This window comes from Primulina huaijiensis, chromosome 12 (assembly GCF_012295235.1).
Source record: "Primulina huaijiensis isolate GDHJ02 chromosome 12, ASM1229523v2, whole genome shotgun sequence".
In the NCBI taxonomy this organism is placed as follows: domain Eukaryota; kingdom Viridiplantae; phylum Streptophyta; class Magnoliopsida; order Lamiales; family Gesneriaceae; genus Primulina; species Primulina huaijiensis.
In genome coordinates this window covers 1,485,676-1,496,122 of record NC_133317.1, presented here as the reverse complement: position 1 = coordinate 1,496,122, position 10,447 = coordinate 1,485,676, and the positions used below count along the sequence as shown (strand labels likewise).

At 32.3% G+C, this 10,447-nt stretch overlaps 2 protein-coding genes across 2 annotated transcripts in view; one reads left to right on the top strand and one right to left on the bottom strand.

Moving 5' to 3' along the window:
* Positions 1-2,871, top strand: part of LOC140990079 (beta-galactosidase 16-like) — a 13,098-nt gene extending 10,227 nt beyond the window's left edge. The window contains exons 2-13 of the mRNA XM_073459658.1: positions 13-107; positions 278-308; positions 404-488; positions 589-710; positions 880-1,044; positions 1,176-1,357; positions 1,514-1,602; positions 1,694-1,803; positions 1,910-2,014; positions 2,101-2,205; positions 2,285-2,430; positions 2,547-2,871. Of these exons, the coding sequence (XP_073315759.1) occupies positions 13-107; positions 278-308; positions 404-488; positions 589-710; positions 880-1,044; positions 1,176-1,357; positions 1,514-1,602; positions 1,694-1,803; positions 1,910-2,014; positions 2,101-2,205; positions 2,285-2,430; positions 2,547-2,715 (1,404 nt within the window). The 3' untranslated portion in view covers positions 2,716-2,871. The remainder of the gene's footprint in view (positions 1-12; positions 108-277; positions 309-403; positions 489-588; positions 711-879; positions 1,045-1,175; positions 1,358-1,513; positions 1,603-1,693; positions 1,804-1,909; positions 2,015-2,100; positions 2,206-2,284; positions 2,431-2,546) is intronic.
* A 956-nt stretch (positions 2,872-3,827) lies between these two features.
* LOC140989366 (metal transporter Nramp7.2-like) lies at positions 3,828-9,099 on the bottom strand. The gene is made up of 13 exons (XM_073458567.1): positions 8,840-9,099; positions 8,447-8,525; positions 8,306-8,346; positions 8,102-8,180; positions 7,902-8,006; positions 7,316-7,425; positions 5,980-6,161; positions 5,829-5,898; positions 5,195-5,368; positions 5,011-5,115; positions 4,661-4,792; positions 4,450-4,545; positions 3,828-4,359 (listed from the first exon to the last, which is right to left on the bottom strand). The coding sequence occupies exons 1-13, from the start codon at positions 8,975-8,977 to the stop codon at positions 4,015-4,017; spliced, it is 1,656 nt and encodes a 551-aa protein (XP_073314668.1). The 5' UTR covers positions 8,978-9,099; the 3' UTR covers positions 3,828-4,014.
* Positions 9,100-10,447: the final 1,348 nt, after the last annotated feature.

The following is a 10,447-nucleotide window of genomic DNA, read 5'->3' as shown; positions in this document are numbered from 1 at the left end:
TATATATTGCAGATAAATGCATGCAATGGAATGAAATGTGGGGAAACGTTTGTAGGACCTAATTCACAAAGAAAGCCAGCCATCTGGACAGAAAACTGGACACATTTGTAATATTTTAATGAAAAATATAACTTCTTTTGATCGTCCCATGCATGATCAAGCTTGATGCAATTTGACTTATTCGTGATATTTATTTATTTTTTGCATGTGAAAAGCTACGACATATATGGGAATATAACGAAAATAAGATTAGCAGAAGACAATGAAACATAATAAAAAAGAATGGAAGCTTCATAAACTATTACATGGTATATATGGAATTTAAGTTCAAAAATCCAATGAAACATATATACTTATATGTGTCGCTGAATGTGTATTTTTGTGTACGTACGTTATTTTTTAGTATCATGGTGGAACGAATTTTGGGAGGACGGCTGCTGGATTCGTTATAACCAGTTATTATGATCAAGCTCCATTGGACGAGTATGGTACGTTTTCATGAATGTTCATTAAATTTTTAGTTTACGATGTATGAATAAAATGACAAGAAAAAGTTAAACTCTATATATGTATAAAAATCATTTTTAGGTCTCGTTAGGCAGCCAAAATGGGGTCATCTGAAAGAGTTACATGCTGCAGCGAAGCTGTGCTCACACACGTTACTTTATGGATCACAATCTAATTTCACTTTAGGTGGTGAGCTACAAGAAGTAAGAGTATACAATATTCCTCATATTTTTTTATGGAATTATTCATGAGTTCATATTTTTTAAATATTTGATGGTAAAATTTAAACTTTTTTTAAAAAAAATTTATATATATCCAAAAGTATGCATGTAGAATGCATTTTTATTAGCTGTTTGTTTCATTTAAAAATAGGCTTATGTGTACCATCAAAATTCAAGAGAATGTGCAGCATTTCTCGTAAATAAGGATGCTTCAAAAGAAGCTGAGGTCCAGTTCCTAAACGTATCATACAAATTGCCTCCTAAATCAATCAGCATCCTACCAGATTGCAAGACCGTAGATTTTAATACAGCAAAGGTATGCACCAAACCCTGGTTACTCCATATCTAATCTTCTTATATTATAGCTCGAATTGGGCTCTTTTTTTTTTTTTTTCCCACTGAAACCTGACTTGGCTCATGTGAACACATAGTCTTTATATGTCACAGGTAAGCACCAAGCCTAGCACAAGATTGACGCAACTATCAGTGAAGTTGGACTCAGCAGGGCAATGGCAAGAATCCAAAGAAGTCATTCCCGTACATGATGGAATTAAGATATTGTCGAATACATTGTTAGAGCAAATGGAGACCACACGAGATGCATCTGACTATCTGTGGTACACAGCCAGGTAAAGTTGCGTACTTTTCTTAGCCAGGAATTGGGATATGGTGGAATACACTTGATCATCTTTTTTGTACTTATAATCGGGGTCAAATTTGGCTTGTTATTTTTTATTTATAATTTCACTTCGATTGTTTTTGTAACAACCTTGCTGCATGATCAGTTATTCGGTCTCCAAAAACACAAAGTCCATGCTTAGTGTTACATCCCGTGGGCATGTTCTTCGAGCATTCGTCAATGGAAACTTCGTGGGTGAGATATCGTTCAAGTACTTTAGTCAGTCATGCTGATATAATGGTTCATAATTTTAGATTAATTATATATATATAAAATATTTTTTCAGGTCATGCACATGGGTTTTTTAGAAATCCGGGTTTTACATTACGGGTCAGTGTCCCTTTAACCAGTGGAGAGAACAACATCTCATTGCTCAGCGTTATGGTTGGGCTACCGGTACAATGCTAATTTTACATCTATATATCCTTTTTCTGATATTACTATGAAGTATTTTATTTTTTTCCAGTGTAGTAATAATATATTTATTAACTTGTAACAATAGGATTCGGGGGCGTATATGGAGCGCAGAGCAGCTGGATTGCAAAATGTGAGCATTCAAATAAATGAAGAAGTGCAAAATATTACCAACTATTCGTGGGGATATCAGGTAAATTACTTTCTTGCATACTTATGAAGAAGTTTTTGCCATAAATAAAGACATGAAATCGTTTTCATTTAATAATATCTAAACAGATCGGATTAGTTGGAGAAAGATTACAGTTTTACTTGGGGGAAGATGCAAGCAGCGCAAAATGGGCTGATTTCAATCCCTCAACTCAGCCACTTAAATGGTATAAGGTAAGATCGAGTTGGTCAATCGTGTAAATTAATTATTTGTAACTTTGATGAACTAAAAAAATGGTTTCTTGATTTTTAGTCCAAATTCAACGCACCCACAGGCACTGATCCAGTGGTGGTAAATCTTGGCTCCATGGGCAAAGGTGAAACATGGGTGAACGGCCAAAGTATTGGTAGGTACTGGATATCCTTCCGCACACCCGATGGCTCGCCTTCGCAGATACGGTACGTCAATATATGTTAGTCAGAGCTAGGTTAATGGCTCGCAATTTAACATTTGAAAATATGTTCAAGTACCAATGTTCTTTTTGCTGATTGATTTTACGCACATATTATTTCAGGTATCATATACCAAGATCCTTCCTCAAACCTACAAATAACCAGTTAGTGCTGTTTGAAGAAGAAACTGGTAATCCACTTGGAGTTTCAGTAGAGACAGTGTCGATAGCTAATGAAGATCGTGGCAAGCATCGTACGAAACTAAAGCGACTGGGAAATTTATTAATATAATTTACTGTATATAAATTGTGAAGTACTTCATATAATTTTTGTTTGATTTGTCTTTATCAGGCTTGCAAAGGGAAGACTGAATGATGTACGTGTTTAATTCCTTTAGTTGCACTAGAAAATTTGCATGTATAGTTGACAGGATCAACATAATATAAATCTCGCAGCCATTTATCAATTCATGTGAAATATAAGTCAATTTTAAGATTGTGTCTGATCCTATAACATCTCTCTGCTTGTGCTTAAAAAAAATTTAGGATGTTTTATTTTGATCAATGTTTTTACCGCAGTATCTGATCGCCATGTCTGTTAAAACTTAAAAACAGTGAACCTCGGTTAATCCTTAATAAATAGGGATGTAAACGAACCAAACCGTTTGCGAGCTATTCGGAACTCGGCTCGACAAAAAACTCGTTTGAATTCGTTTTTTAAATATATCAAGCCAAGCTCAAGCTGCTCGATAATTTAATCAAACAAGCTCAAGCCTAAGAATATTCGGCTCGTGATCTTACAAACATGTTTGTTAATAGGCTCACGAGCTCGAGCTCATCGTTTAGCTTGCTCGTAAGCTCGAGCTTGGCTCATTTGTTGAGTTGACAAATAAAAATATTATTCATGATAAATTTTACTCTTTTATTTGTGATTTAAAATTAGTTCATACATAAATTTAATCTTTACCAAGCTCGAATAAAGCTCAAACTCGAGTTCAATTGTATGTTTTAAGAGCTCGAAAACGAGACGAGCTCAAGTCAGGCTTGTCAAACATGATAGACGAGCTATTAATGAATCAAGCTCGAGCCCCGCTTGATTAACATGATGATAAACAAACTTTTAAAAAGTCGAATTCTTGCTTTTCGCGAGTTTAGAAATTTCAAGATTATTCGAGTTCGAGCTTGATGATAAAAGCTCGAATCGAGCATCTATCCATCTTAAACGAGTCAAGCTCAAACATGATACCGTTTGACTTATTATGGATTGTTTACATTCCTAATAATACATAATACATTTGAGTTTGTAAACTTTATTTGTTGATATCACAAATAATTTTTTTTTTATCTCACAAATAAATGTAATTTACAATTAAGCATTACCTTATGTGAAACAGAATGAAATTAATTCACACGTGAAATTTTAATTTAAAACTTAATTTTATTTTACCGAAAGTAAATGGGCAACCTACAAAAGGACTTAATATCTCTATGTCCCAATATACTACATCATGGTCCATTGGGCTACTACAACTTTAAATTCTTACGAAAACAAGCACAGACTTTCTTGTAAATTTACTTGGGAAAATTAATTTCATCGGGGTAATGGGATATCCGCAAGGTCATCTCTAAATGGAATTTGTTGCATCTCAACTCTTCCACTTGCGCTCAAGTGTCCACCGTCCACTTGCATTTGGGTTTGGGTCACAGGGTCAAACTTCGACGGCTCGATGAACGTCAAGACCTTGTCTTTTCGGAACATCAGATAGATTACCGATATTATATAGATCGCCATGAGCGGAAACACTACGATTCCGATCAACACATTCCCTACTTTGGGCAAACTATTGTGGATGATCCAACCCACAAATGCTGTGCTTAGATAGTAGATGTTGATGCCTATGATTCCAAGCCCCAATATCCATGATATCACGATAATCTGTCATTTTTTCATATATGTGATTACATCCACTAAAATCTTGAGAAAAATTTAATAAAAACACATGTTATACTAGTACGATAAACTTACATAAATCGAATTCTTGTGAGGTCCCATCTTGGTGGATGTGCTGCTAAATTTAAGAAGTGGGATAAGAGCAAAAGGAAGTTCAAAAGACAATATCATCTGCAAAAACAAAAAAAGAAATACGATATGAAATATTATTTGAATTTGAAGATTATATAATTTGATATAGTTTTAAAACTCAGAGTAATTTCTTAAATAAATTATGAGTACAAACCGATGCAATGATGATTAATCGGCCAGCTGCATGAGATCCTCCAACGATTGAAACAATTAGACTGGGTGTTATAGCAATGCACCTCGTCACCAAATTTCTAAGCCATTTTCTCATCTTGAGATCCAAGAAACCCTAATGGAATATAATTCAAAGTGAAAAATAAAGTATCTTTAATTCTCTAAATATAACAGTCGTATGTATACGCACTGCTAGCCAATAAAAAAATTTCTTGCAGTGGGTATTGATGGGGAGACATATACCAGACTAATTTAATAGATTAATTATTTTCGTAAAAAAATTATAGTAGTATTCTTGCTTGTGATGCAATCTTAAATTTTGTACGTAGGTACCTGCATGATGAATTGTCCCGCATAAGTGCCTGTGATGGTAGAACTTTGACCGGATGCAAGCAATGCCATTGCATACACAGTTGAACTTGATTTGCCCAAAACATTCTGTTTTAACCAAAAAAAAAAGTCATATTATTTGTTTCCATTTAGTTAAAAATCTTGAATGGAATAAAATAGATTGAACCTTGAGCAGGAATGAAGCAGAATTGAGTGTTAAATCCTGGCAAATATCTGCATTATCCTGAGAGAGGTCATCGGCTGAGCAAACAGTGCCAGATACAGAAATGATTGCGACGTTGATCAGAAAGGCTATAAAGAGTGCAAATCCACTCTCCATCAAAAAGTATCGACATGCATCCTGACATTAATGTGCAATTGTCAAATCCACCATCTGCTCATATCATCGCCAAATTTTGACTTTTGACAATTTTGTTACAGTTAATGAACGAGGGTGGTGTCAAAATTATCTTGAGAAGTCGACAACGATAAAAAAGTTATTCACATAATATTTTAATTCAAAGTTATTCCATTGTTATTGATAGGTTCGTGATTACTTATAAATGAAATAACAATGGAGTTTTCAGATTCTGATTATGAATAATTAACTATTCGAACTATAAAAAAAAAAATTTATACCTCTGTCGAATATGTTAATGTTGTGTTTAGATTAAAAATTTGTGGGAGAATTTCAAATGATTGAATTTGATAGTGAAATTGAAATTGAAACAAAAAATTATATTTAAACGATACGATTGATTTCAAATATTCATCATTGATCAAACTATTATCTAGAGAATAATTTATAAATTTTGACTTACATTGATGCCTCGGACTGAGTTGGGTTTCTCTCTTGAGAGAACAAGTGCAGAATGAAGGAAAAGATTATGCCTGCGTATAAAATTGATTAAATAAATTATTATTAAAGTAACTAAAGAACAGAAGGAATTTAGTAAAGAAACTTCATCGTACGGCATGACCAGAGCCCCAAGCAGCGCAATAGCATCGGCAGTAGCACCTTGGCCTTTAAGCTTAGGTACAAGCATTCCTTTCATCACATCAGCTGCGGGAGGCTTAACATAACTCAATTCCCCGAAAAAACAAGCAGCCATCACGAATACTAACGTTGCTATTAAAAGTTCCAGCTTTCTCACCTGTTTCAATATTCAAATCGATTTTAGGCGATAACATTTGAATTTGACTAAATCATTCGATATCCGGTGGATTTGAAATTTGTTTTAAGGGGCGACCAGAATAAAAATATTAATAAGTTCTAAAGATTTTGTTTACTATTCGTTTCCTCGTTGCTCTTTTTTTTTTTTTTTTTGGAAAATGTTTTTTTTTTTTTTTTTTTTTTTTTTTTTTTTTTGGAAAATGATTTTTTTTCCATTAACTTTTCGATTTTGTATTTTCATCCATTAAGTTTTCAAAGTTGAGTTTAGTTACACTGACTTTTAATATTCCTATTTTGGTCAAATTATTGATATGACATTTGACAATAATTTGACCAAAATAATTAAAAACTAAAAATTAGTGTATCTAAACCAAACTTTGAAAACTAAGTTAAACAAAAATCAAAAGTTGAACAAGTTAGTGGAAAAAAACTATTTTCCAATTTTGTTTACATTATTCTCTCTGTTTGTTTATTTCTTTTATGTTTTTTTTTTAATTTATATATATATTTATATATAAACGAGAGCTGTCAAAATAGATAAGTGGCGCAAGCCAACGCACAACCCATCGAAACCCGCCAATTGATGTGACGGACCTCCATTTGAGTTGATTGGGAAATGGGGAACCCAACTTGCCTATTGGTGGAGAGAGTTAGACGACAACCCACCACTTGGCTGGATAGGTAGGAGAAGATTGACACGTCATTTTGGTTAGTTAAAAAATTATCAAATCAATCTACCTATTTGGTGCGGAGGAGCGGACCAGCCGAGCTCTTATATATAGACACACATGTTATATTTGGTATTTTTTTGGAAGAGATTGGAGGGGGGTGAATTGTGTACTTGATATAGGTCGGAAGAAAAATTGAATATTGAAGTCCTTGGCACGGCGATTGAGGACGAGTCCGTGATGCTTCGATATTTAACGCGCTTATCCAATCAAAATTTTAGATCTGAAAACTAATAAATTAAGCAAAGATAGATAAATAAATAAATTAAGCAAAGATAGATAAATATATATATATGAGTATGTAGCTCAGTGAAATTTAATTTTTTTTAAAAATAATGTGTACATAAGTTCTCATTTATAAATATAAATTTCTCACTTTGTCCAAAATTTTGAATTCTTGACTTACCCCATATCTTTGGAGTCCGATCAGGAGCAGCGTGCTGCAGCCGGTGCACAGAACCCCAACCGAAAGTGGGATGTGGAACAATATGTTCAGAGCAAATGCCGTTCCAATCACTGTCAAAATTAATAAATTATCACATGGATTCATTCATTAATAGTATTTATCATTTTGCGAAGATTCATGCATCTTTTCTGTAAAAGTTGCTTGCTACCAAAAAAAAATATCTAATTTATTTTCATATCACGACTTAAAACAGCGAAAAGGCCTAAAACCTTGAACGATATATATAGTGATCAGTATGAACTGTATATATACTCTACATATATATTTTTCATAAATCCCAAATATATAATCTAGTTTCTATATTTAGTAGAATGTTTTCTTATTTTTTTTATTAAGATAATCTTATTAACCAATTCTTGAAAAGCATACACTCATTTTATGACTGAATCAAATCGAGATAAATTAAGAAGTTTAATTTGTTTGTGAATTTTTTTCATTTATTTTTTAATATGGGTGAAAGAATACAAACCTATGATATATTTGAGACGGATGGAGTGATTAATTTACAACTTATCTACGCAAGTACCTTCGGGAATGTCTGCAGCTATGACGGCAACCTCAGCCAAGAGCCATAAACAATATCTCACCAGTGTCGGGTACTCCACTTTGCATAACTCGGACAAATGTTTGCCTGCAGATCGATGAACATAAAATCAAACCCAGAAAGCATGCAGCATGTATATTTTGTATGAAATTAAATATCAAGTCATAATCCTTAAATTTGACCTGTGGTAACTCCAAGATTTGCAGCAAGAGATTGAATTATGAGAGCGAAAATCAATCCGATAAGGACCACCCATAGTAACTGCAAATCCATTAAAAAGATACAAACAAATAAGATAGGTCATGTATATACATCATTTATAATTAATTTAGAATGTGTGTGTATTTATTTGAATATATATGTGAGTACAGAGTTTAAGTAATTACTTCATATCCATGGTTTGCTCCTGCTTGTAAATCAGTTTCCACTGTTACAATTAAATCATTCCATGCAGTATTATGAATTATTGTACTTAGAAAGTAGTAAATAATTAAATAAGAGAGCACTGAATTGCTGGTGAGACTTACAGTTTCCGGGATCGAGGTAAGCTAGAGAAACCAAGAAACCTGGGCCAACATATGACAAGAAGTTTCTCCATCCTGGTTTCTGCATCGTAGTTTCCGAAACATAAATCAAGATTCATTTTCAACATAACATATGTAAAATTAAATAATAAAATAAATTTGTTTTGTTATTTCCACAAACCATCACTTAATTTTTTTTATTCAGATTTCTCCTCAAGATTTCCTTTAAATTTTGGATTCGATCTCCACGTAATTAATTAGTTATTCTTCAAAGGCATAAGTAAAGTTCTCATTGCACTAAAATTATTCTTGGAATTTCTTTGACGAAATCATCAAAGCAAAAATAGAAAATTAAGGCTAAAAATAATCTAAAATGTGGAGAGATAAGAAAGGCACCCTTTCCACATGGTATTCTTCTTCAACATCAAAATGTTTTCTGCCGGAGCTGACGCCACCTGCGGGCTGTGTCTCCACCACAAGGCCGTGGCTTTTCCTCCCACCACTTTGCAGCTCTTCTTTTTGCAAGTTTCCCATTCTCCTCTCCCTAATATCACAATTTTAAAATACTTTTTTTTTCCTAATTATATTTAATTGATCGATTTCTTTTGGACCTTTTTGATTTGTTTCACTGGCATGTCGTTTATTTATAGTTCATGGAATTACAATACCGCCTGTTCAAAAACTTACTCTCCTTCCTTTTTGTTTTCATTTATTTGTTTACTTATTTTGGAATCAGATTTTTAATTTTTTAAAGCTTAATTGTCGGGATTTTTAGAGATATTATACCATACAAATTACGCTTCAGAACTTTAATAAAAAAATATGGTAAAAGATAGCGGTACTTTTCCTAGGTAATTAAGAAAGTTTACTTTCTTGACCAAGACCACCTTATTGATGAAAACCAAGGATAATTAATAAGGCGATCTCAATTTTTTTAAGTAATACCATCGAACACATTTTTATTCTACTAAATATACATTTAAATAATTTACTTTAATAAAACTGTTAAAATAATTATTTTATTAATATCTAGAAAATATTTAATTACTTATTATATTATAATCAAAATTGTTAAAACATTAACAGTTTTAAGATAATTATTTTATTTCCTAATTATTAACCAGTATTTGTTATATGCATACCTATAATTAAGATAATTAGTTTTACATCCTCGGTGTGGTTCTTCTACTGTATGAAATTCAATATTATTAACGATATAACATTTTTCTTTCTGAGATAATAATTCTTTTATTTTAAATATGGAATTTTTAACTTTCTTTGTATATTTAGTATATCTTTTCTTAAATTGGAAGTAAGAACGTCAGAACTAATTTTTTAGTCACAATTGAGAGAGAAGAGAGTACGTAATTATTTTTAATTTAAAAATATAATCCCAGGTCCCATGTGATAATTACTATTGATTATATGCTAAAAAAAAGATGCCATAACTTTTCCGCTTTACTCTTCCACTAGAGAGATATTTCGTTCATATACCTGGATTGAGAAAATTATACTGTGAAATTATGACTATTTTAACAACGTTAGACTAAATGACAACATTGGAAAAAGAACAAGAAGAAGCACGCTTTCAGGAAAAGTTGTAGTTTTATTTTGTGTTTTGTTTTTTTAATAAAATAAATCAACTCAATTTGTTCCGTATTAATGGTGGATCGATGGTTGGCTGGTTAATCTCCCTCCAGCTAAATATATGGAATAAAAATGTAAATTGTGTCTCAAGGGTGTCGAATATGTAAACACTCGATCAATGGTTAGGAGTTTGACATTCTACCAATATCTTATCGGACAATCCTGCTGTACATGACTTTTCAAATTATTACCACAACGGATAGCGATCACATAACACTTATTTTATTTTATATTTTATTACTTCAGTCTAGTAATTGAATTTATTATGTTATATTAATCACAATTAATGAACTTAACTATGACTCCATAGATAAAATGACTTTTAAATTTAAGCGATTATGTAGTGTACTATAAGAG

Coding starts and splice junctions, on each gene's coding strand:
- LOC140989366 (XM_073458567.1), bottom strand. CDS start 8,977: ATGGGAAACTTGCAAAAAGAAGAGCTGCAAAGTGGTGGGAGGAAAAGC. Junction 8,347..8,446: donor TTACCTCGATCCCGGAAACT/GTAAGTCTCACC, acceptor TAATTGTAACAG/TGGAAACTGATTTACAAGCA. Junction 5,116..5,194: donor CTGCTTCATTCCTGCTCAAG/GTTCAATCTATT, acceptor TGGTTAAAACAG/AATGTTTTGGGCAAATCAAG.